Source organism: Ipomoea triloba, chromosome 6, assembly GCF_003576645.1.
Source record: "Ipomoea triloba cultivar NCNSP0323 chromosome 6, ASM357664v1".
In the NCBI taxonomy this organism is placed as follows: domain Eukaryota; kingdom Viridiplantae; phylum Streptophyta; class Magnoliopsida; order Solanales; family Convolvulaceae; genus Ipomoea; species Ipomoea triloba.
Window position 1 is genome coordinate 16,304,218 of NC_044921.1, and position 26,791 is coordinate 16,331,008.

Consider the following 26,791-nt stretch of genomic DNA (forward strand, 5'->3'; position numbering starts at 1 on the left):
CTCCCCCCCCCCCCCCCCCCCAGCATTACCTCAAACAAAAATTTAAAAAAAAAAAAAAAAAATCATTTCCAGTAGAAGTATGGGTTTAGCAGTATTTACTGGTGGAAGGCTGGACCCTTCTCTTCAATTTTTTGAGAAAATGAGAAAGAGGCATATCATCCATAATTCCTGCCTCTGATATCAAAAGGGAATGTCCGAATCCAAGTCCATTTCCATGCCTCTTGAAGTAGTAGGCTCTGGGATAGCACCACTTTGATTTGAGTTATGATCACTCGGCCTAACAGATTTTTTAATAAAGGCCCGGCAAGAGTAATGGAGTCATCTTCCTCTGTTTCTGCCACAGCTTATTTGAGTGATCCACATCTCTGCATTTAAGGCATGCAACAGCTGGAAGTTCTGAAGTTGTTCGATTCTAGACCATCATGAGCCAAACATCTCAAAGGTGATAATGATCAGGATACTCTTCAATTCTACCTGTTTAGCTCGGAATTCTCTTCAAAAGATAGTGAAGAATCGTATAGCTCCCCCAAGGGGTCTTCCCAGCTGTAGAATATTAGAAACTAATTACATCAATTTCTATTACTCAAACAGTCAACAGAAGGTTCAAATACTACAAGTTTCCTCAATTATGTACAAGGATGAGTGTTGAAGTTGATAAGTCCTAGCAAGAAAATCGACCATATCCAATGACATACAGTTGAAATTGTAAACAAAAAATTTTGAATAATATATTAGAATTCAAAACATTTGGTTACAATAAGTATCAATATGGCGTGGGTAGAAAATCTCTGGATAATCCTCTGATTCTTCAATCGATGTCTTTGAACACTCCATTGAAGAGCCTCCGAATTTTGGGTTCAAATGACTTGATCTTCTGGAGGTAGGAGCTTTTACTTTCAAGATCATGGAGCTTTTATTTTCATGATCATGATCTCTAAATAAGTTTCAAAGCTATTTTTATGATTTTCTTCCGATGATTACATAGAAATGAGAGGTCCGGATAGAAGAGTTTTGATAACTTCAGACTCTTTTGATATTATCTAACTAAGCAAGTTTCGTTCTATTGCTATTTGGTGGAATATATGGCGTGCGAGAAATGCGAAAGTTTGGAATGCAAAGAATTGGTATTTAATGCATATTGTGCATGAAGTGCATCGGACGGTTGAGGTTTGGCAGGGATTGTTGAACCCAGTACGTACCATTGTTGAGCCTATGCCTTCCATGCAAAATATGGGTGATGGTCCTACTGGCCTGGTTATGGTTTACGTAGATGCAGCAATATTTCCCAATCAGGACAAGGCATATTTTGGTTGCATGGTGACGAATGGAGGGGGTAACTTCTTGGCAGCCCGGAATGGTCCAAATGTCCAATACGATGTTTAAATGATGTTCATCTAGCTGAAGCGATAGCTGTTAAAGAGGCTCTCTCGTGGGTTAAGGAAAAAGGCTACACCAAAGTCAGAATTCGATCCGATTGTCAGACAGTTTGCTTATTCTTGAATGGTTCGGGGTCCGATCTATCTTATGCAGGCTGTGCTATTAGTGCTTGTAAGGAGTTATGTCGACACTTTGAAACAATGTCTTTTGAATTTATTCCTAGATCAGTGAATAAGTGTGCTCATGCGCTAGCTAGAGCGGCTCGTTCGCATACTGGTCCATCTTGTTGGATTTCTGATATCCCCGACTGTATTGCTAGTTTGATTTAATAATATTTGATGTTTGTTTTAAAAAAAAAATAGATAATATCAATATATCCAAAATATATTCAAATATTTTAATATTTAAAAATAAATATAATTAATAAAATTTCAGTGTAAACGGTAATGATGAAACTCACANAAAAAAAAAAAAAAAAAAAAAAAAAAAAAAAAAAAAACTCCAATTAATATACCAGAGTTAAAACTAATGAAGTAACTAAAGAAAGAGCCAAAGAGGTCACACAAGATAGTGAAGATACCAATCCAATTAACCAAAATGAACCTCAAACACTCTTTCTCGAACTATGTGAGTCATATAAAAAGAACTCAGATCCAAGGTTTAAAAAAGCTTGTTGGGGGTAAGAAGGTATTGGAGAGGCAGGGCATAAGGGCCTTAAGGAACTTTAAGGCAAATTATGCCGTGGACCCAGGTCCACCGTGTAAGGTGGACCTGGATCCAATATGAGGCAAATGAGTTAATTCTATTTTTGGTCCTAGATTTATAGGTGGCATTCTACTTTTAGTCCTTTTTTTTTCAAAACATCCACTTTTGGTCCTAGTATTATTGTGGCATGACCATTTTTGGTCCTCCGTTAAGAAAATCATTGAAATGCTGTTAAATACAATGACATTTTGATACTTTTTATACAAGGTAGGTTGACCCGCTATATTTTTTTATGTTTATTTTTTGAAACAAAATCAAAATTGAAGACTGAAATGCTCTTGTATTTGACGAAATTTAAACTGTTTTGTTGATGGAGGACCAAAAATGGTCATGCCACTATAATACTAAGATCAAAAGTGGATGTTTTGAAAAAAAAGGACTAAAAGTGGAATGTCACCTATAAATCTAGGACCAAAAATGGAATTAACTCTGAGGCAAATTATTGCATGGACCATGGTCCACACAGCTGTGTGGACCAAAAATAAAAAGTATATTATTTTTATACTGAAGGTACATTATTTTTGTACTGTAGGTACATTATTTGACAGTATATATCAAATAATGTACCTAAAATAATATATCCTAAAATAATGTACCTACAGTATATAAATAATGTACCTTCAATACAAAAATAATGTACTTTTTATTTTTGGTCCACACAGCTGTGTGGACCATGGTCCATGCAATAATGATTGCCAATACGACGCCGTTTCACTATTTTTAAAAAATAATAATAATAAAAATTACTAAACATATAGATCTGAAATGTGTGAATGTGGAGGTTTCAAATTGTGAATATGGAGTATAGAATTTGTGAATGTAGAGTTATGAATGTGTAAATCTGTAGTAGAGTTAACAGAGTTCTAGCAACTTGTAGCCCTGTAATGTGTGAATGTGGAGTTCCCAAGTTGTGAACATGAAGTATAGGACCTGTGAATATAGAGTTTTGAATGTGTGAATGCATAATAGTGGTATTATAGTTACTAAACATATAGCCCTATAATGTGTAAATGTGGAGTTTTCAAATTGTGAATATGGAGTATAGGGTCTGTGAATGTAGAGTTTGTGTTCTATTGCAATGAGGAGCCGTTGGCGCCGTTAATTTTTTTATTATTTTTTTTATAAAAAAAAATTGTGAAACGGCGTCATATTGGACCCAGGTCCACCTTGCAAGGTGGACCTGGGTCCACGGCATAACAACTGGAACTTTGAGGCCTAAGCCTATGCCTCAAAATAGCAATCGTTATACCCTGCACCACGGTGCACATAGCAATGTGCACCACGAACGTAAACGATATCGTTTCGATGTTAGTGGACGCGGACGCAAATGACTCTAGAAAATTCATTATCTATAATACACATAATCATTATCTAGAATACACAGAACATTTGCCTAGAATACACAGAATGTTTGCCCAGAATACACAGAATATTGACACAAAATACAAAGATGTTAGTGGACGCGGACGCGAACGCGAATGACTCCAGGAAATTCATTATCTATAATACACATAATCATTATCTAGAATACACAGAATGTTTACCCAGAATACACAGAATATTGACACAAAATACACAGAATTCATCCTCCTAACATTCGAATGCATAAACACATCACAACCTGGATTAATAACATGAATGCACAGAATATTGACACAAAATACACAGAACTCATCCTTCTACACATTCCAATGCACAAACACATCACAACATGTGTTACTAACATGAATACACAGAACGGTTGGCTATAATACACAGAACGATTACCTAGAATACACAGAATATTAACATAAATACACAGACCGACCGAAACGGGAAACATGATTTCTAAAAAAAAAGACGGTTAATTTACAATGCTCAAAACGACGTTGTTTACGTACGTGGTGCACGGTATAATTTGCCGTCTCCTTAACTCCTCAGACATACTGACGTTACATTTATGGATATCACGATTTCTTTTAACAATAAATATAGATTTGGAAAAGCTTATATAGTTTTTTTTTTTTTTGTTCCTTTGGAGGGGGTGACCCAAAAAGCTTATATAGTTATACACTTGTATGTTCACTTTTTATTGATCAGCGTTACTTCCATTTTTTTATTACTCTCTATTTATTTATTTTACTTTTAAAATAAAAATATTTAATTATTTTATTTATTTAGCTTATTATCATTATCACATGTCAAAGCTTAAGACATGTAAGTTTAAAGCTTAATATGCGTAAGTTTATATCTTAAGGTGTCTAAGTTTATAGATTTAGGTGCCTAATTAAGCATAAAGTTTAAGGTGCTTAAGTTTAAAGGTTAAGGATGAATTTAACTCTTAAGGTGTACAACTTTGATTCAATAAGAATATCGACTTCCATACTCTAGATGCATTGCATAAATTTAGAACTTAAGGTGCATCAGTTCGAGACTTAAGGTGCATCAATTCGAGACTTAATATGCATTAGTTCAATTCAACACTTAAGGTGTATCAGTTCGAAACACTTAAGATCATTCACATCCATGTTGTTAGGAAGCGCATTTTAAAAAAATCTTCATTTTGAGCCGTTGATCTAATCTAGATCAACGGTTCAGATCTCACCCTATTCTTCACCGGGTAGACCCTTTATATATATATATATATATATATATATATATATATATATATATATATATATATATATAGGCTCAAGCTCTTGTGTATTATGTTTCCCGGGTGAAAAATAGGGTGGAATGAAAGCTATAGATATGTCTTGATCTAACGCACAAGATTAACCCACTTAAAAAACGCACAAGAAGGACTTTTTCGTAATTCTCCTTACTTCTTAAAACATATTTTGTTAACTGCCTTCTACTCAAACTGAAACTCTATGCCATTTTTTCCTATTGATCAACGCCATTCAATCAACACTATTCTATCTCCTTCCTTCGCATATTAGTTGCAAATTCTTTTCGATCGACATAATGGATGAAGGTAAACTCAATTGCAAATTCTTCTATTTTGTTTTTTGATTAATTTTTTAAATCATTCGTAGACATGCAATTGTTAAACTATTCATAATTCATAGAATTCAATCTCTTTAATTGTCAATACACATAATTTTGCATTTGATTGCATAAAATTACGCACTATAAGACACAAAAATATGGAATTGAAGGGACTGAAAGTAGCAAAATAATATGCACATGCTTATGCAATCCAAAGGCACAACAATGTCCACTATAAGAAACAACAATAAGCTCTATAAGACATAAAAATATGCACTGGAAGTCATAGCGCAAGACAATATGCACTCTATGTAGATTTATTTGATTAGCCATAAAAAAATGCATTGGAAGTGATAAAGTTGTACTATGGAAGACACAACAATGTGCACTAGAAGTATAATGCGGAACTTTCAGGTAGTTAACAATGTGGACTGTAAGACTAAATAATGTGCACTATAAGCCTGAACAATGTACACCGTAAGAATAAAAAATGTGCTCTGCTATGTAAAAAAAAGGTGTGTTGTAACATTTTGAAGAGATTATTGAATGTTTTCCTTGTACACTTTCATGATATTTTATAAGGCCAAACAATAATGTGCATTACAAGGCCAAACAATATGCTCTGTAAGACCAAACAATGTGCTCTATTACTATATTACATGCCAAAAAGAGTATAATAAACATATTCTATTAAGATTTATTTGTTGGTCGTAAAAATGCACAAGAAGTGATAAACATGTGCTCTGGAAGGCACAACAATATGCACTGGATGCATAAAACTGAAGTTGCAGTTCTATAATAACGTGCACTACTATAAGGCCAAACAATGTGCATTGTAAGGCTAAACAATATGTTCTATAATGCCAAATAAAGTGTTCTGCAAGGCCAAACAATGTGCTCAGTATGGCCAAATGAGCCAATGCAGTGGAGAAAATGGAGAAGCAAGGGAGTTGCTCTGTTGTGGGGGGTTATTTTTTATGTGTGTGTGTATTTATTTATTTTTTTAAAAACTTTTTTGCCCTCTAACAACGAGAATTTAATTTAACATTAGAAAAATTACATCCTTACCACCGCCCATTTCATTAAAGATCAAAGGTTAAGATCATCTAATTTATTTTGATCCAATAGTTAGAGAATTTGGGCATTTTTCACCTACACTTATTTTACTCTTATCCATCCATACTATTTTCACATACACTATTGCAATATATTTTTAAAAAGTTTATTATGTGATATAATTTTCTATTTACGAGGGGATCAATTCCCTCCCCGCCTCACAAAATTCTATTGTGTGCCCAAAATTACGTTATTGCATGAAACCAGTAAAAAGAATAATAAAGCTTCCAAAATAATAATAATAATAATAATAATAATAATAATAATAATAATAATAATAATAATATCCGTTTAGAAAATTTACAACTATCAACTATCACTAATAATGGGGTTGCTCTCTTCCTGCTCCTCCTTGGCTTTGCTGCCACTCAATCCCTCCCCTCATGCCTTTCCCAAATCCTCCTGTTCTTATCTCCAAACCCCTTTGCATATAAAATCGGAAATTCCTCCTGGCTTCCCAACACTAAAGATCAGAGCCGCTGCTGATGGAAGGGACCAAATTTCCAACACCCCACTTCTTGTTCAAGAAGAATCAAAGAAGAAACAGCCCAACCAGGTGTCGTTTCTCTCAACAAGTTAAATGAACTCTTGAATTTTCTTGCTTTTGCCTATTGATTTGCTCTTTCCCACTGAAAAAAATGTGTGTTTGTGTGTTTTTTGTTTCTTGGATGACTTGAATTTTGGAATGCTAAACTTTGTTATTAATTGGGTGCATTTTGTTTTACCTGTCTTGAAATGTGTGTGCTATTGTTTTGCCTCTTGCATAGCTTATTTTGCTAAAGATTGTGTGATTTTATGGAGTGCTTTTGAATTTGAGACTCCTAGACTTTTTACAGTATTTTGGGGCGTTTGGTAAATAGTTGTTAGCTGATTGAGATATTGAATTTGACTAGTTGATAGCTATTGTATAAAGATGTTTGGTAAATTAGCTGTTAGGGTGTTAGCTGATTACATGCAAAATGACTTTTTAGAAAAGCTATGGTAAAAGTTATTTTGAGCAGCTTTTTGAATTTTAGCATTTTAGAGTAATAAGTTATTTTACAAAAAGTTAATAAATCAAACATTTATATTGAATGTTTAACCAAGTCAAACAAGTAATAGTGGTCAAATAAGCCTAAATTTGTTGATAAGCTAACTATGGCCTTTATGTTTTACCTTCCTTTGAATAGATTAATTTGCTAAATATTGTATGCTTTTGTTGATGATTTTGAATTTAAATTTAACTGGTGAACTTTGTCAATTGTTGTTTGGGTAACTTTTGTTTCTTGTGGGTTATTTCTGGAAGCAATGATGTTGATGACTATGTGTTTTTAGGAAGTTGAGGAGAGTGTGGGAGTTCTTAAAAATGCAGCCAAAACAAGAAAGGTTCCAGCTAAAGAGATCCTGGCTGCATTTTCTGTGATTGAGAAGGCCAAGATTGATCCTTCGGGGTTTCTTGAAACTCTTGGTGGAACTGAATCACCAGGGCGAACCTGGATGCTCATTTTTACTGCAGAGGTTAAAGAAATTAGAAATTTCCTTTTGTTGTTATTCTGCTTTCGATCTTATTTTATTTCTTCTATGTTTCTCTCTTTTCTAATTCTGATACCCAATGGTGGTGTTGTGTTTCAGAAAGGATTAGAACAAGGAAAATATTTCCCGATTACTGCTGTTCAGAGATTCGATGCAGCCGTAAGCTCTCTAACTCATACCGTTCTTTACTTTTGTGTAAATAATGCATATATAGAGAGAAGGTACATTTAGACATATGCATTGTGCATTTTGAGGGTTACCAAACTTCATTGTAGCTTTAGACATTTGACCTTCAGAGAAAAAGATAAAGGATGTGGACAATAAAAGTTTCAGATGGCAATTTTAGAAACAAGTGGTAGCAAATTCATATCCATAATTGCATTATTAATGAACATAGTGCTTTGCTAGATATTTGCCCCGATAAAGCTTTAGATGATTAGCTTCAGCTCTAATGCATTTAAGAGGCAATTATATTTTAAAGAACTAACATAATTGAATCAAATATAATTCCTAGGCAAAGAGGATTGAGAATGGAGTTTACCTGGGGCCTTTCGGAAACTTGACATTCGAAGGGAGGTTTTCGTGGAACAATAGAATCCTTGCATTCATATTTGAGAGGCTACGGATAAAAGTTGGACCATTGAACCCGTTCGAGATCAGTTTAAAAGGAAAAGATGACAGGGAGCCAACCAATAAGGGAAAGGATCCATTCTTTGTCTGGTTTTACATTGATGAGGAAATAGCTGTTGCTCGAGGCAGAAGTGGAGGAACAGCTTTCTGGGTCCGATGTCAACGTGTTAACCCTTACTGAAAGCTTTGATATCATGCTTAGTTGCACTTAATTAAGATGTGTAAATATATAGCCATGCCAAATCAACTAAGAAACTGTAAATTGTATCTCTTTAATTAACATTTAGGAGTGGATAGAAAATGCCAAGTTTGTATTGGGCTTATCCTCTACTTTATTTTCCTGTACTCCCATGTTTCTGTTTGTGCAAGATGATACTTTTGCTATTAAAATCCACAGACACTCAAGGTTTCATTGCTGCTCTCTTGCCATATACATCAACAGGTATCTTCTTGTGTGGATGTGCTTGAAATCTTTTTTATAGTTATGCTTGCATTCAATACATGTAAATTGAATTTTATTGCAAGAAAGCAAAAACAAAGCTAGTTTTGTTGTGTAGTTGTAGAATCCATTTGAGGTTCTGCATTTGTGTAGAATTACATTCTGTTATAGCTAGCCCTAGTGTTCCCCAGAGAGCACATGCTAGAACTAAGCCCTTGCTAAGCCTCTGGCTTGGGTTCAGGGGTATGCCTGGTCATAGACTATGACACCCTTCCTAGAAGTGTGGGTTGGGATTAAATATGTGATTTCCCCAACTTCAATGGAGGTTGTTATATATAATAATAATAATAATAATAATAATAATAATAATAATAATTAGTGGTGGTTGTGATAGTGGTGATGATGTTGTGATCGTGGTGATGGTATAGTGATGGTAGTGTGGTTATGGTGGTCGTGGTGAAGTGGTGATGGTATAGTGATGGTAGTGTGGTTATGGTGGTCGTGGTGAAGGTGGTGGTAGTGGCGATGGTATACTGGTGGTGGTGGTGGTAGTATGGCAATAGTGATAGTGGATTAGTGGTGATAGTGGTAGTGGTAGTGGTATGGTGGTGGTGTTGTGGTGGTAGTGGTAATCGTGTTGATGGTGGTGGTGTGGAAATTGAAAAATGACTTCCCAAAAAAGTGGAGAAGTTATTTTATACAAAAATGAGGGTAGTAACTAGTAGTGGTGGTGTGGTCAATTCGCTCCAAAATGCTTCCTTTTCCCTTTATCTTGCAATTTGAAGAAACTATAAGCAAAAGACACATTACTATTTACTACTATTACTAATAATAATTTATTACGGAGTATAAATGTATTTATGTCTTTTAAAAACATATTCAATTTTTATTTCTTAAACCAATCAAACTAGAATAACATTTTTAAAGTCTATTTTTTCTGCGAACCAAATAATAGAATATAATTCATGTTCTATTCTTTGCCTATTACATTCCCTATGTAAAAATATTTATATTCCCTTAAAATTTATTACGTGAACTAAACATGTTGTTAATGTTTTGATTTATTTTTTTTTAACCATGATGGGCTTGTATCCCCTCACACCTAATTGTTATTTTTTATTTTTATACTTATATTAATAAATAATAAATAATTTAATATAATCTATTATTATTTATGAAAATATATATATATATATATATATATATATATATATATATATATATATATATATATATATATATTTGAGGACTATTGGTTCTGTTACAATGCATATTTATTTTATTAAATGAATAATTTATATTTATTGAAAAATAAGTTTTAAAAAATTATTTAATAATATACAATAACTCAATAAGTGCTAATTCTTAGGGTGGATTCAATCATGACTTTTATAGACTTTTAAAGATTTTTATCAACTTTAAAAGTTTGGCGGTATTCAATTTAGACTTTTATAATCTCTTTAAAAATCTACCGGTATTGGATTCAGACTTTTCAAAACTTTTTAAAAGTGTACTGGTATTCGATTAAGACTTTAGAGTCTTTAAAAGTCTATTGGTATTTAAAAAGTTATTAACTTTACTATGTCAGAATAGGATTTCTGTAGACTTTTTCTTCATTATTATAAATACTAGTTATCACACGCGCGTTGCGCGATTAAACCAATGTCCAATGCGTATTTTTAAATATCCTTAATTGGTTAAAGTAGTCATATAATAATGAGAAAGAAAAAATGCTAAATTAATAAAAATCAAAGAAATAGTCTCGATGCTTATATATTATATTTTAATAAAATATAACGAAATTGTAAATAGCTAAATTGCAACTAAAGTAAGTAGAAACAAATAAACCACTTACATGGGAGCAAATGGCGTGTCATCATTGTCACTTGTTTGGACACCGGTCCGACCATTTAAAATCCATGTGTAATTGTATTTGTGATCAAGTACTTTATAATTCGTCCGGACAAGTTTGGCAATGGCATTTGAGATGATGTACCATTTGTTGGTTTGTAAAGTGATATCATACATTCGAATGTCATTATCAAACACTGTTGATTGAACCCGAGTTCCTTGCATTTAGATATAGCATTTACAATGATGTTGGTGGTGAATGAGAGCATCTTCATAATAATAATAATACTAATAATGATAAAAAAAATATAATAATAATAATAATAGTAATGATAATAATAATAATAATAATAATAATAATAATAATAATAATAATGAGAGAAATTTTTTACTATTTACTTACTGTTTCATCCTCATGTACAATGAGTATATACTTTTTCTCGGGCGTTTCAATAGCATTTTTTGGTTCGTTTTTCTTAATGACATGAACTATACAACTCTGACCCACAGTTTGTGTGTCAATATCAATTAACTTTACTGCATTTGTCATGACTAATATCCATGTGCCATGAGAAATATGTTCATAAAGGATGTTATGAAATAATATAATGGGAACCACAACATAAATTCAAAAACCATAGATTAGGGAGTTAGGAGTAACTAAAATGTGTAGATTATAGAGGAATATAATGAGAACCACAACATTACATACAAGGATACAAGTATAGATGAACAGATTATACAATAGATATATTTACATAACGATATTGAAGTTATACTAATTAATGAGTATACCATCATTGATTTTTTTTAAAAAAAAAAAAACTGTAATCATTATGAGTACAAATACAAATAATAGAATTAGCATGATAATATTTTGACAATATACCTATAAAATGTCAAATAGATGGTGCGTTGCAGAATATGTTAGGTTTAGTTTTGGGTGAATACTAGTGAGAAGGGGAGGGGTTTATATACTGTTGTTTTGGATAGAATAATGGTTTAGTTAGGAATCTATACAAAATTGTATTATAGATCTTATTAAGACTTCAATATTCTAATTTTAAGTTAGGAATCTATACAGAATTGTATTATAGAATATTGCCAATTTGTTTGAAAACTGCAATAAATAAGATAATTTGTTTGAAAACTGCAATAAAGAAACAAATTGTCTAAAGAATTTAATGTTAAACTTCCGTTATATTTAACGGAAAGAATTTGGTAAAATTATAAAGGATTAGGATATATTAGGAATTTAATTGGAGGTTGCACAATAAGAAGAACACAAAGTACAATATGTTATAGCAGACTATTACACCAACATTTTTTTAGTTCCAGTTAGGGGTGTAACATTATTGACTCTTATTATAAATGTAGAGATAGGTGAAATCCAACCCTCCAAACCCCAAACTTTTCAAAATTCTCTACAAACTTTTTTTCTTCTATCTAAACTAGACAAACTTTTCATCAATTTTACGGTACGTTCCAAACCTTTCATAAATATTCATATATTTTGCTATGACTAATTATTATTTACTGATGCTCACATCAGTAGCTTTGCTGCTATTCGCAGCAGAGATTTGCTGCTGATTGCAGCAGAATTGATCTAAAAATATATAATTTAAAATTTTATTTAACTAATATAATTTTATATAATTGTATGCTCATTAATATATTAATAGAATTTATGGAATGTTTGTAAGGGTGTATTCAATTTAGAGCTTTAATGACTTTTATAGACTTTTTAATATGAAAAAGTTTTTAAAAGTCTGTAAATGTTTGTTCTACGGATATTTATAGAGTCTTACAAAGTTTATGAAAGTTTAAAAGATTATAGGAAAGTCTACAAGAACTCTACAGAAGTCAATTAAAATCTATCACTTTAAAATTATTTGAAAGTTTTTTTAAAAGTCTTGATTGAATACACCCTCCTTAGAGCATCCATAATAGTTAGGTTCTTTTGTGGTTTTTGAAGAGTTTTTGTAAGTGTGATTAGGAAAGAAAATATGAGAGGAAAAAGAAAAAAAATAAAACAAAACTGATTTTATTAAAATAAAAAAAATAAAAAAATTCAGAGGTTGTTACGCACCCAGTGGCGCAGTGTTGAGAGCCACGCCGAAGCTGGTGATGGAGAAACAATTCACATGGGCCCACATTTCTGCAAAAACCAATTCATTTGCGGGAGGTTTGTTTCCCCTCCCTCTCCTCCTCTCTCTCCTCCAAGGTGTCACTTTTCTCCTCAAAAATCGTGAATAAACTATTGATAAGGATGCAGCTTTTAGTACTTTTATGTGTAAAATTAATATCAAAATCATATGATTTCATGCAAATTGAAAACTAAGGGGGGTGTATTCAATCATGACTTTCATAGACTTTTACAAATTTTTACCAACTTTAAAAGTTTGGTGATATTCAATTTAGACTTTTAAAGACTTTTTAAAAGTCTACCAGGATTGAATACGCCCCCTAAGTATGTGCTTATTTACACTTCGCACTTAGTTGTTCCTTGATATCCCTCAACTCACTTTTTGAACTAGTTTCCAAACAGTCTACACTCTTGTGATTAAGTGATTAACCATCTACAATTATTGTTATTTTTTTTAAACCAACGTCGTTTTAACAACTCTAATCGTAGCAATTCTGACCTAACCTCCACACTCCAATTGTTGGGGGTTGTACTAGGAACTGAGCGGTCAACTTAGAAGTGGCTAGTGGTTCGCGCTCTCAGGAGTTGCTCAGACCACATTCCATTTGCTGATGAGTTGATAATTTTTGAAGGCTCGGAGGTATAAAAAAAGGCCGGAGCCATGAAATTTTGAGGATCTTAGTTAAAATCGCATTAGGGAATTGGTTACTTAATTTTCTTTGATTTCCTAATGTATTTTAGAAAGTAATTTTATAGTTTAAAGTCATAGTTGGTAGGTCAATAAATGCCCCTACCCAATATGCGAAAATGAGGTGAAAATTTTTGGAGGCTTAAAAGACAATTTACTATATGAAATCTAATAATTGTTATGGTAAATAATATCTTATGAGAATTTGCTAAAAATTTTACTATGTATGTGAATTTCTACAAATGCTTGAAGCATCCACTATTATATTATATAATATAAAAGAAAAGTGTTTTTTATTTAAAATATCTAATAAATGGATAAGATTAAAACAAATAAAGAATATGAAACAATATATTAAAGCATTCCATCTTTAATATATTTCATAACATATTTTAGAATACACAAAAATTAAATACAAATTATGATAAAATAGTTATTATTTGTATAAGTTTGCACAATTTATACACTAATAAAATAAAATTACTTAATAAAAAATTAATTTATAATTTATTACTTTAGGTGTCTGCAGTTAATAAAACTAAATAGGCACATGTAAGACAACAAATATGTTAATTGAATGCTATGAATTGAATTTTTTTTTATCTGTGCATAGCACGGGTAATTAGGTAATTATTTGCTCGAATTTAAGCAAGGATAATATCAGAAAACATAAGATTCAACCCATTTCATCAATTGCACTATATAATATTCGTTGTTACGGAGTATAATTTATATAATTGTATATTGATCTAAATATTCTTAAAATATTATAACAAATCCATTCCGTGCAACGTACGGGTAAAACAACTAGTTATGAATAAAATGTTTGTTAATTATAAGAGAAAGTATAATAGCTTTGATGAAAAATATAATGCTTTTACATTTAAATAATGTTGATAAAACTATTACACTTTTCTTTATAAATAATGTTGGCAAGTGCTTAAAAAAAAAATGTTGGCAAGTGTTTCTTACTTATGAGAGAAAATGTAATACTTTTGAGGAAAAATGTCACACTTTTAAAAAATGTAATAGTGGAGGCTGATTGTTTAAATTTCTGCAATAATTTTAATTCTATCTGTCAAGACTTTTCATATGTGGGTCTTATTATTAAGCAGTGTCGTTCCACTACTAGTGACATTGGGATCATTGTTGTTCGCCACGTCAAGATGTCAGCGAATCATGTAGCTCATGTGCTTGCACGGGCGATTGGTTCTTCTTCTGTCTTTGGGGTTTGGGATTTCTCTCTGCCCTGATGTATTTCTGAGCTGGTTGATATTTAATATATGATTGGTTATTTATTTTTCAAAAAAAATATTATATTTTCTCATATAAGTAATAAATTAGTATTATATTTTTTAATATAAGTATTATACTGTACATTTCATATTGATTCGATTAATATTACGGACAAAGATCCGTAATCCTCTTACACAAATTTTTTACCTTTTCATTTCTATCTCTCCTCTATTTTTTTTTTTTAAATACAAATAAACATCTTCTATAATCTATACTTCTATAGTATTAAAAAAAAAACGCCCTTTTGCTCCTATTACTCTAATCAGTAATCGCCCTTTCTGTCTTTTGTCTTTCTTCTCCTCGGTCCTCACCTCTCCTTCTCTGATTTTGTCTCCCTAAAACCTTCTTAGCTCATTGCTGTAGCTGTTCTATCTCAAGCTAAGGCTTCTTCTATGCATTGACGGCGACAGCGCGGCGAAGGGAGTGTCTACTCCGGCTAAAGCTTCAATCATTTTTCCTCTACAAAATACTCTTTCTACAACGCTAGGGTTTGCTTTCCTTTATCGATAAGGTCATGTCGGAAGCTCTAGAGGGTAGTAAGAAAGTGGCGGATCGTTACCTGAAGCGCGGAACTCTTGGTGAAGGTACATATGGTGTGGTCTTCAAAGCCATCGATACTAAGGTAAATTACTCACAATAAATTAATCTGTGTTTTTTTAAACTTTCCTGATAATCGTTTGTTATTTAGTCTTCAATCACTGCATCTTAAACTTGACAAGACATGTTCCTCAATTTCTCAGCTTGTTTTAGCTTGTACCGTAGTAATTCTTTCTTTACTTAATCTTCAATCATTGCAACTTCTGCCTCGTACTACAATTTTGAATTATGCAGACAGGTCAGACAGTTGCCATTAAGAAAATTCGCCTTGGGAAGGAGAAAGAAGGTGTGGATTTCACTGCCTTGAGGGAAATCAAACTATTGAAAGAGCTAAAGGATCCTAATATAATTGAATTGAGTGATGCATTTCCCCATAAGGGGAACTTGCATCTTGTGTTTGAGTTCATGGAGACTGATCTGGAAGCTGTGATTCGTGATAGGAATATATTTCTCTCACCCGCGGATATAAAGTCGTATCTGCAGATGACACTTAAAGGACTTGCATTTTGCCATAAAAAGTGGGTCTTGCATAGGTATGATCGGCACTTGCAAGTTGCTTACTTAGGCTTTGATTTGATTGAAATTCACTTAATTTCAATTTTGTTTCTTCATTATAGGGATATGAAACCAAACAACTTATTAATTGGACCAAATGGGCAGCTCAAGCTTGCTGACTTTGGCCTAGCCCGTTTATTTGGCAGCCCCGATAGAAGATTTACTAATCAGGTGTTGCGTCTCTTACAAGTTATAAATATTTATGTGTTCTAGAAGCAGTTGTGGCAAAGGCACAAGTTGTGAATTACAGAGTACTTTTTTGCTCAAAGTTATACTTGTTGAAATAAATATTTTCAGAATATGCTATATAGGTTCTAAAAGTAATTAAAAAATAGTGTCAAAGGTGTGATTGATCCTCTTTCAATTTTGTAAACCATGTGTTTGTTTTTTCTTTTTGACGTGGTAGTCATCTTTTCTCACTTGCTAATCCTGTACTGATTGGGATAATAAAGAGTAATTATTCAAGTTTTTTTTTACAAATTGTTAGGTCTTTGCAAGATGGTATAGAGCACCAGAGTTATTGTTTGGTGCCAAGCATTATGGACCTGGAGTGGATGTATGGGCTGCTGCTTGTATTTTTGCAGAACTACTTCTACGAAGACCATTTCTGCAGGTGAATGTCAAAAGTTATTTATTCTTCTTTTTGTTCTTAATTGTTCTTAATAACAATAAATTTGTCATTGTCTGGCAACACTTATTTTTGTGGGTCACGTTATTTTGAAGCTCTTTATTGTTGTTTTGCTATATATTATAAGATCTCAGCTTTTCTATTGCCTAGAATCTGGATTGTGTAATTATCACGCATTATATTTTCTCCTAAAAAGAATAACACTCTTCCCTTTTATTCATTCTGGATTACTTTGAGTGGAAGGAAATGTTAACATGCTTAATCAGCATTTAACTTGTATTGGAGTTTTCCATAACATCAAAGCATTTTGGGGATCTCTCTTTTGGCTGTGTTGTATTACATACCCTATTTTGTGTCATTCATAGTGGTCCTTCACATATCCTATATTACAATCTTCTCCTCCTTTTTAAACTGGAATTAACAATTAGCTGGTGCTACCTGGAGTAATCCATTATACCTAGATTATTAGAATGTCAAAATATCACTTTCAAGGTCACTGTATATTTGTAAAGAAAAGAAAGGAAAACATATTTCTCTGCTTATGTTCTGTGTAGATAATTTTCTGTCACATACTCGTTATGTACTTCCTGACCTGTTTGTTTAAATCTCATGGAATCTCTTTAGGGGAACAGTGATATTGATCAGCTGGGAAAGATTTTTGCAGCTTTTGGTACCCCAAAATCCTCCCAGTGGCCTGATATGGTTTTCCTGCCTGATTATGTGGAGTACCAATATGTGCCAGGACAGCCTCTGCGCACACTCTTTCCTATGGCTAGTGATGATGCTATAGATCTATTGTCAAAGATGTTTATGTATGATCCAAAAGCTAGGATTTCAGCACAGCAGGCATTGGAACACCGGTTTGTTTTGCATTCCTTGGTTATTTACTTAATAGTTATCATGCGGAGTATACTCAGTGTTTACCTGTGTAGGTACTTTTCATCTCTCCCTCCACCAACTGAGCCCGCTTTGCTCCCAAGACCTCCACCGAAGCGGGACTCAGGCAACCCCAAAGTTTCAGATTTTAATCCACAAGATGGACCTGTTGTATTGTCTCCACGTAGAAAGTCAAGGAGAGTGATGCCTACTCGTGAGGGATTTGAGGGAAATGCCGCTCAAGCAGTTAGAACAGATGTCCATGGAAATGAATTCAGACAAGCAGCTGGAGAGAGGAGTGAGCAGGCTCCTATGTCCTTGGATTTCTCAGTCTTTGGGGCGGGACCACCTTCTAGGCCAACGATTAACAGGTAAATCATTTAGGAGTTACTAGAGGAATAATATTCTGTGAAGTATGATCTATTTGAAAAGATGATTATCATTCGGTTGTCTGTACTTGATATATTTGAAAGCTTTGAATGATTTGATCTGTAGCTGCTAACATTGGCCAAGTGACAGAATTACGTAATGCAATCCCATCAACATTTTTATTTTCCTATTTTTTTTTCTAATTTTCATTTCTTTGATGACCACTGGAGAGAGAATGGGTAAGGAAGGCTTCTAGCTCAGGTTTATGCTATCCCTGTATCAATGAATGAAGATTTTTTATTCTGAAACTGTTTGGGTGGTTATTATTCAATCTTGTTCTTTAGTTAAGTGATTTCTTAACGTATTATGCTAGTATATGAATAGCTATGTAAATACACTGGTTTTTAAGAGAAATCCCTTCAACTGCAACTTCTGAGTAAACGATTAAGATTGTTTATCATGCTGTTATTTATCATGAATTGCATGTTGCAGTAGCCCCTTCATTAATATGAGCTCGTACTGAAGTCACAATCAATCTCGTGTTTATTGTGTGCAGTGCTGACAGATCACATTTAAAGAGGAAATTAGATCTTGAATTCCAACCAGAAGACTGAGTTATATATACATGCTGTGGATATTTGACCTCCTGCTTGGTGATGCAACATTTTTTGTGAGGTTTGTCTGGACTTTTTCTTTCTTTTTCGTTTTGTGTATGTTGATTCTTATTCTTATTGTGTTTAGTTTGCGTTTCAGACTACCCACCATTGCTGTCCTTGCCAAAGTGTGCCAATTTTAACAAATTCAGTCTTTCAAAAGTCCTGTATTCACACTTGCCATAGGCCATCAAAGGCCCAAAACTTCAAGTTGCAAATATCATTAATGATCTTGATTTTTAACATAATAATTGTAATACAATAGTATACTTATTATTTATTTTACTTGTATAACTGAGTAAACATTGTTTTTTCAATATTGTTTAGTGGATGATGAATCCTTTGATTGTTGTGTGAAATCACTAAACCTATGCTGTTTCTATGTGTATTTGAAGACTGTACTATGTTGTTTAATACTGGCAATTAGGATTGAATAGTTAAGTGCATAATTTCAAATTGAAAAAGAAAAAGAATAATGTTCCAAAATTCTTCTCTAATCTCCTTATTGTAATTAGTCATTTTGATGGGTGCATCAGAAAACTATCTCAATTGAGATAGTGGAATGGTGGTCAAATTATCTTTGAGATTCTTATACTATAGTTTTTTGTTCAATTTAGTCATTTTACCTTAATTTTGTTCAATTTAGTTCATTTACTTTAAAAAGTGGTATAAGTAAGGACAATAGCTTACACGACATTGACATCATAAAATAAATTCTTTGAATTATAAAATATAATCTTATATTTTCCAAAAAAAAATATAATCTTATAAATTAAAATTCGTATTCGAAATCGTAGAACAAATTAACATTTTATAATATACAAAATTTTAAATACTAAAAATAACAACAATTAATACAATTAAAAATTTTAAAAATTGAAATATAAAAATAAAAGTAAAAAATTAAAAGGGAAAATTGTATTTTTGGTCATCTAGTTATACCTGTGGTACAGATTTAGTCCCTAAGTATATGCGTGGTTATCTTAAATTGATGGTAGAAATAGCTCCCGATGGATTAAAATCGAAGATGGTCACGCATATAACTGAGGGACTAAGTTTATACCACGGGTATAATTGTAGGACCAAAAATGTAATTTTTCCAAAATAAAATTTTAAAAATATAATTGTAAAAAAAATTGTGGCAAACAACAGCCTCATGGCTGCTGTTTTAAAAACTATATATATATGGATGAGTTCGAGTGCGGAGATGTTCCCAGGTGCGGTCATGCGGTTAGATATGAGCTATTGATCAAATCTAGATCAACAGCTCAAATCAATGAAAATTTAAAAAAACGCGTGTCTGGAAGAAAGAAGCATGAGCTAAAAATGACGCACTTTAAGTGATAGAAACACGCACCTTAAGTGTTAGAACAACGCACCTTAAGTGTTAAAATGACGCATCTTAAGTATTAATATCGCGCACCTTCAATTTATAACAATGGTGCACCAGTGATACAAAGACGTACCTTAAGTGTTAAAATGACGCACCTTAACTTTTATTCAAAAGTTTGTTTTTGAGGGTCTAAGCTAGGGGTCTCGCAGACCTCTCAGTTCAAAAGTTTTGCTCTTGAAGGCCTGAGTGAGGGGTCTGGCAGGCCCCTCACTCAGACCCCTTAGTTCAAAAGGGAAAAGGGTAGTGGGCAAGGAGTGCCCGTTACCCTCTACTGCCTTCTTCTTGAGGTACTGGGTGACGGGCTACCCTAACCCGCCCGTTATGTGGATAGGTTTGTTCTAATTTTGAAGAAGAAACATGACGCACCTTAAGCACAAACCCTACGCACTTAAGTACAAGACCTACACACTTTAAGCACAAACCCTACGCACCTTAAGTACAAGACTTACGCACCTTAAGCACAAATCCTACGCACCTTAAGCGTTTTTTTTTTTTTTTTTTTTGCCCTACCCAATCCCTCAACCAGAAGCCTCTAAATCAGTTGCAAACTACTGGGATCCGGCTGCAGGCTGGAAGTGGTCATTAATCGAAAATCTGCTACCAGAGGAGTGATTAGACAAGCTAGTTGCGACTATCATCCTCGATGCACAAGGAGACAAAAACACTTTTGGTTGGAAGGAGGGTCCGCCTGAGGCCTTCTCCGTGAGTTCATCTTATGATGTTGCAGCTAGGACTGAAACACAGGTAGAAGCTGCAAAATGGAATAGCATTTGAACGCTTAAAGTCCCAAGCCGAATCAAAATCTTTATATGGTTGGTAAGGCATGGTAGAATTTTGACCAACAGCAATAGAGTTAGAAGAGGCCTTACAAATGACGCCAACTGTTGGTACTGTAATTCAGTAATTGAAGATACCGAGCATGCAACGCGCAAATGTCCGTTAGCTAACGAAGTATGGAAAGAAGTACTCCCGGACTCCCATGCGAATCATGCAGCATTACCATTCTTAAAATGGCTCGATAATGGCATCAATGGCAGAAAATAAGGCAACACAAACCCAGCGATGAAAAATGCATTATTTGCAATCACACTATGGTGGATCTGGAAGTGGCATAATGATGCCATATTCAATAACAGCTTGAGCCCCTTACAGATTAAGCAAAAATGGATTATGACTCAGCAAGACAAAATTAGAAGGGCGTTTTCCAGAGCTAAAAATCACCAAGGCTCTATCTCAAGAAATTGGAGGAGTTTAAAGTGGATTAAACCTCAACAAGAGTTCGCCAAAATGAACATAGATGGTGTAGTGGATCTCCCTTCAAACAAGGCAGGTTGTGGAGGTGTTTTGAGGGATAGTGATGGCAAATGAAAAGGAGGATTTGTATGTAATATTGGGTCTTGTCCCCCTATACAAGCTGAGGCCTGGGCCCTTCTAAGAGGCATCCAAGTAGCCAAACACATGGACTATAGAAGGGTAGTTTTTGAAAGTGACTCAAGAGAGATTGTTGAGGGTTGTTATGCCGTGGACATGGGTCTACATTCACATACACTATACTCTACATTCACACATTATAAGATTATATGTTTAGTAACTATATTACCACTGTTATGCATTCACACATTCAAAACTCTATATTCACAGGTCCTATACTCCATATTCACAACTTGAGAACTCCACATTCACACATTACAGGGCTACAAGTTGTTAGAACTTCTTAACTCTATTACAGATTCACACATGCATAATTCTACATGCACGATTTCTATACTCCATATTCACAATTTGAAACCTCCACATTCACACATTTCTAGGCAACTCTACATTCACACAATCATAAATCTACATTCACGATTTCTATACTCTACATTCACGATTTCTATACTCTACATTCACACTTTGAAACCTCTACATTCACACATTTTTGGACAACTCTATATTCAGCAATATGTTTACTAAATTTTTTTTTTTGAAAATGATATGTTTACTAATTAAAAAAAAAAAAAGAAGACAAAAACGACGTAGTTTTGGACCCAGGTCCACCTTGCAAGGTGGACCTGGGTCCACAACATAATTTGCCAATTGTTGAGGACTTAGCGGCTCCAACACATTAAGCAATGTTGTACGTAACATCCTTAATGCCTGCAATTATGAACTCCATACTCTTGAAAGCTGGCAAGTGGCACTTATTGCACGTGAACAAAACTTAGAGCACCCTGATCAATGGATAATGAGGGGATAAGAGTGTAATTGGTGAGGTGGAGGGGAGAGAGGAGAGGTGAGAGAAAAAATGGGAGCTTCTGCAAATACCCACATATTGGAACAGTAACTTTTTTTTTTACTCTCTGCTGTGCGCGTTTCGCGCATAGCAGGCGCCTAGCGGGCGCGTGCAGTGCACGCGCCTAACAGAGAGCTTTTTTATTCTTATTTTTTAAATCAATTTTGTTTTGTTTTTTTTTTTCCATCTATCTCCATTTTCTCTTTCCTAATCACACTTACAATAACTTCTAAAAAACCGTGAATGATCTCCATTGATAAGGATGCTTTAGACGCATTTGCTAGACTCCACAGAAACTGCTCAAGAGGCCTGCATGTACTTCAGAAACCCAGACGAAATTTTAGTACTAAGAGCATTCTTATCAATGGAGTTTTTCACGGTATTTTAGGAATTTTTGTAAGTGTGATAGGAAAGAGAAAATACGGGAGAATGAAAAAAAATAAAACAAATTAAATTAAAAAAAAAAATTAATGTGGTCAGGCGCGCCTGACACGCCCTACTGGCGCGTGCACTGCACACGCCTGCAGGGCGCCAGTGTTGCGCCTGACGCGCGTCAAGCGCAACACTTGCTTCTTTTTCATCAGCACTTTTACTGTGCTATGAACCCAATTTTGCAGAAATGAATTTATCTTCTGTCTCTTGGACCCTCTCTCATCCAAGTCATCTACTTTTGTACTATAATCCTTACGTGATCCATTGGTGAGAATGCCCTAATAAAGGATGACTCAGCTGGCTATCCATGATGGCGTAATGTTTGTTGTAACACTTAGACAGTTAGACTGTTCTTGTTATTTGGGTATCCCCTTCCAAATTAATAAAAAACAAAGTTACTACGTATATACTACATATTTTATATACACAAATAATATACATTTTTTTTATATTTATAATCCATAGTGAACCGAATAAAGATTGACCCAAGTCCTATCCTCCTTCAAGCTCAATCTTACTTTAAAGTTCAAACCAAAATTTCCGTGCCGATCATCTCTTCTCCTCCTTCACCTAGCGGTTTCGGAGCGATGATAAGCATGGTGAACGGGCGATAGTCGGGGGAGCATTGACGGCGACAGGCGGTGAAGGGAGTGTCTACTCCGGGTAAAGCTTCGATCATTTTTCCTCTAGAAAATACTCTTTCTGCAGCAATAGGGTTTGCTTTCCTTTATCCATATCTTGGGCCAAGGTCATGTCGGAAGTGCTAGAGAGTAGTAATAGGAAAGTGGCGGATCGTTACCTGAAGCGCGGAGCTCTTGGTGAAGGTACATATGGTGAGGTCTTCAAAGCTATCGATACTAAGGTAAATCACTCGCACTAAATTAATTTGTTTTTTTGTTTTTTTTTCCAGATTTCTTATGTGAAATGAACCCGGCAATTTGGACTCTTTATAACTCAATTGATATGCCTTCTAGCTTGGCAACTAGTTCAATATAAATTCTGTAGTTACTGGAAAGAAATTGGACACATTATATAAATTGTAACAAAACAGGCTCTGAGGTCTGGCAGCTTGTTTTACCCAATTTGATAGTAATTTGTTATTAGTCTTTAAGCACTGCATCTCAAACTTGACAAGACAGGTTCTTAGATTTCTCGGCTTGTTTTGGCTACTTTGTTTTCCTGGTAGTAATTCCTTAATCTTTAATCTTTGTAACTGTTGTGACATACTACAATTTTGAATCCGCAGACAGGACAGATAGTTGCCATTAAGAAAATTCGCCCTGGGAAGCAGGAACAAGGTGTGGAGTTCACTGCCTTGAGGGAAATCAAACTATTGAAAGAGCTAAAGGATCCTAATATAATTGAATTGACCGATGCCTTTCCTCGTGATGGGAACTTGCATCTTGTGTTTGAGTTCATGGAGACCAATTTGGAAGCTGTCATTCGTGATAGAAATATAGTTCTCTCGCCTGCAGATATAAAGTCATATCTGCAGATGACACTAAAAGGTCTTGCTTTTTGCCATAAAAAGTGGGTCTTGCATAGGTAAGATCTTCATGAACAAGTTGCTTATTTAGGTTTTGATTTTATCATGATTCACTTAAATTCATTTATTTTATTCATTACAGGGATATGAAACCAAACAACTTATTAATTGGACCTAATGGACAGCTCAAGCTTGCTGACTTTGGGTTAGCCCGTTTATTTGGTAGCCCAGACAGAAGATTTACTAATAAGGTTTTCTGTCTCTTACAAATTATAAATATTTCCATGTTCTAGAAACAATTGTTGGTAAAGGCACAAGTTTTGAACTCTATTTTTTCCTCAAAGTTACCTTTGTTGAAGAGGAATATTTGCTCTAAGAGTAATATAAAAATAGGGTCAAAAAGTGTGATTGATCCTCTTTCAATTTTTTAAAGGACCATGTGTGTGTGTGTGTGTGTTTTTTTTTTTTTTTCCTGACTTGGTAAAGTCATCTATTCTCACTTGCTTGCTAATCCTGTACTGGTTGAGATAAGAAAGAGTACTTATTCAAGTTTTTTACGCATCGTTAGGTCTTTGCCACATGGTATAGAGCACCAGAGTTATTGTTTGGTGCCAAGCATTATGGATCCGGAGTTGACATATGGGCTGCTGGTTGTATTTTTGCCGAACTACTTCTACGAAGACCCTTTCTGCAGGTGAACATCTAAAGTTATTTGCTCTTTATGTCTTAATAGCCTTTTACATTTATCTTTGGCGGTTAACACTTGTTTTTATGCTTCAAGTTATATTGAAGCTCTTTATTGTTGTTTTGCTATATATTATAAGATCTCAACTTCTCTATTGCCTAGAAATCTAGATTGTGTAATTATCATGCATTTTATTTTTCTCCTAAAAAGAATAACACTTCCCATTTATTCATTCTGGATTACTTTGCGTGGAAGGTAATCTTAACATGGTCAAGCAGCACTAAACTTTAGAATGCCTGAATATTCAATTAGGAAAACTGTTTCATACCTTGACCACTCAGAAGGTTTTGGCTCTGTGTTTTGTTGCTACTGATGCTGATACTTGAAATTTCCATAACATCAAAGCTTTGGATGATCTCTCTTTTGGTCTTGTGTGTTGTATTACATACCCTATATGGCTATATGTACTGAATTGCAAATTTTCCTTTGTGTCATACTGTCATTCATACTGTTCTTTACATAACCTATATTACATTCTTCTTCTCCTGTTTAAACTGGAATTTTGCAATGAGCTGGAGCTTCCTGGAGTAATCCATTATACCTAGAATATTAGAACTCAAAATTATCCCTAGTAATCTAGTATCCCTTTCAAGATCACTTTATATTTGAAGAGAAAAGGTAGAACGTTTTGTTCTGCTTTTTTTGCAATAATAGATCGTCTCTCTTATGTTCTATGTATTATGTATTTCCTGACCTGTTTGTTTAAAACTCATGGAAACTCTTTAGGGGAACAGTGACATTGATCAGCTGGGAAAGATTTTTGCAGCTTTTGGTACCCCAAAACAATCCCAGTGGCCTAACCTGATTTACCTGCCTGATTATGTGGAGTACCAATATGTTCCAGGACAGCCTCTACGCACACTCTTTCCTATGGCTAGTGATGATGCTCTAGATCTCTTGTCAAAGATGTTTCTGTATGATCCAAAAGCTAGGATTTCAGCACAGCAGGCATTGGAACACCGGTTTGTTTTGCATACGTTGCTAATGAACATAATAGTTACCATGTGGATTATACTCAACATTTACCCTCTGTGCTTAGGTACTTCTCATCTCTCCCTCCACCAACTGAGCCAGCTTTGCTCCCGAGACCTCCACCGAAGCGGGATTCAGAAAACCCAGTTTCAGATTTTAATCTGCAAGATGGACCTGTTGTATTGTCTCCGCCAAGAAAGTCAAGGAGAGTGATGCCTACTCGTGAGGGATTTGAGGGAAATGCCCCATAAGCGGATAAGACATGTCCATGGGAATGAATTCAGATGAGCGAGCAGGCTCTCCTATGTCCTTGGATTTCTCAGTCTTTGAGGTGGAACCATCTTCTAGGCCAACAATTAACAGGTAAATCATGTCGGCATTTCTCTAGTTACTAGAGGAATAATATGGACAAATAGCTATATAAATATACTGGTCAATAAACACATGCTGTTATTTATCATGAATTTTGTCCAGCCTTGCAGGAGCCTCTTCATTAATATGAGCCATACTGAGTGAATATTTGAGCGCACCTGCCTGGTGATGCAACAATTGAACAGTTCATACATTATTTCAAATTGAAAAAGAAAAGGAAAAATATTGCAGAATGGCTACACAATTTCATACATAAGTTCAACAATTCTTCTCCATATTGTAACTAGACATTTTGATGGCTGCATCAGGAAACTATCACAATTGGAATTGCAGAATAGTACTCTCTCCCTGACCTTTTTTTTGCCTTTGTCACAATGCAAGTGATTCATGCCACGAAGCATTTTATTACATAATAAAAGCACTTGTCAAGTGACAGTAAGTAAACAAGGCATACACGACCACCACTAACACTACTACACTACCACCACCATGATCACCATCACTACCACCACTAACACCACCACCACCACAACACTATCACTAACACCGTCACAACCACTACGGCACTACCACCACTTATTATTATTATTATATAACAAATAATATGTTTATTTTTTGAAAAAATGAACCAAATAGGTTTATTAACTA

The 26,791-nt window shown here is 34.2% G+C and overlaps 3 protein-coding genes across 5 annotated transcripts; all 3 read left to right on the top strand.

The window, feature by feature from the left end:
- The first annotated feature begins 6,533 nt into the window (after positions 1-6,533).
- On the top strand, positions 6,534-8,787 carry LOC116021927. Its single transcript, XM_031262458.1, has 4 exons — positions 6,534-6,784; positions 7,543-7,725; positions 7,840-7,899; positions 8,255-8,787. Exons 1-4 carry the CDS (start codon positions 6,554-6,556, stop codon positions 8,549-8,551), a joined length of 771 nt encoding a protein of 256 aa, XP_031118318.1. The 5' UTR covers positions 6,534-6,553; the 3' UTR covers positions 8,552-8,787.
- A 6,260-nt stretch (positions 8,788-15,047) lies between these two features.
- On the top strand, positions 15,048-18,856 carry LOC116023816 (cyclin-dependent kinase D-1). 2 transcript variants are annotated; one of them, XM_031264833.1, is made up of 8 exons: positions 15,048-15,412; positions 15,622-15,920; positions 16,005-16,113; positions 16,430-16,555; positions 17,195-17,430; positions 17,503-17,817; positions 18,372-18,490; positions 18,557-18,856. In XM_031264833.1, exons 1-7 carry the CDS (start codon positions 15,305-15,307, stop codon positions 18,427-18,429), a joined length of 1,251 nt encoding a protein of 416 aa, XP_031120693.1. In that variant the 5' UTR covers positions 15,048-15,304; the 3' UTR covers positions 18,430-18,490; positions 18,557-18,856. The 2 variants fall into 2 exon arrangements, with proteins under 2 accessions (XP_031120693.1, XP_031120692.1); XM_031264832.1 differs by having other exon boundaries at positions 18,569-18,856.
- A 4,218-nt stretch (positions 18,857-23,074) lies between these two features.
- Positions 23,075-26,536, top strand: LOC116022193 (cyclin-dependent kinase D-1-like). Of its 2 annotated transcripts, none has more exons than XM_031262794.1 (7): positions 23,075-23,430; positions 23,815-24,113; positions 24,197-24,305; positions 24,623-24,748; positions 25,526-25,761; positions 25,839-26,134; positions 26,254-26,536. In XM_031262794.1, exons 1-6 carry the CDS (start codon positions 23,320-23,322, stop codon positions 26,020-26,022), a joined length of 1,065 nt encoding a protein of 354 aa, XP_031118654.1. In that variant the 5' UTR covers positions 23,075-23,319; the 3' UTR covers positions 26,023-26,134; positions 26,254-26,536. The 2 variants fall into 2 exon arrangements, with proteins under 2 accessions (XP_031118654.1, XP_031118653.1); XM_031262793.1 differs by having other exon boundaries at positions 23,076-23,430; positions 26,246-26,536.
- The last annotated feature ends 255 nt before the right edge of the window (positions 26,537-26,791 follow it).

Excerpts from the sequence above, each read along its gene's own strand:
- LOC116022193 (XM_031262794.1), top strand. The coding sequence starts at position 23,320 with ATGTCGGAAGTGCTAGAGAGTAGTAATAGGAAAGTGGCGGATCGTTAC. Across the intron at positions 24,114-24,196 it reads AAAAAGTGGGTCTTGCATAG|GGATATGAAACCAAACAACT; the intron begins GTAAGATCTTCA and ends TATTCATTACAG. Across the intron at positions 24,306-24,622 it reads ACAGAAGATTTACTAATAAG|GTCTTTGCCACATGGTATAG; the intron begins GTTTTCTGTCTC and ends ACGCATCGTTAG.
- LOC116021927 (XM_031262458.1), top strand. The coding sequence starts at position 6,554 with ATGGGGTTGCTCTCTTCCTGCTCCTCCTTGGCTTTGCTGCCACTCAAT. Across the intron at positions 7,726-7,839 it reads TGCTCATTTTTACTGCAGAG|AAAGGATTAGAACAAGGAAA; the intron begins GTTAAAGAAATT and ends GTTGTGTTTCAG. Across the intron at positions 7,900-8,254 it reads TTCAGAGATTCGATGCAGCC|GCAAAGAGGATTGAGAATGG; the intron begins GTAAGCTCTCTA and ends TATAATTCCTAG.
- LOC116023816 (XM_031264833.1), top strand. The coding sequence starts at position 15,305 with ATGTCGGAAGCTCTAGAGGGTAGTAAGAAAGTGGCGGATCGTTACCTG. Across the intron at positions 15,921-16,004 it reads AAAAAGTGGGTCTTGCATAG|GGATATGAAACCAAACAACT; the intron begins GTATGATCGGCA and ends TCTTCATTATAG. Across the intron at positions 17,818-18,371 it reads TCTAGGCCAACGATTAACAG|TGCTGACAGATCACATTTAA; the intron begins GTAAATCATTTA and ends TATTGTGTGCAG.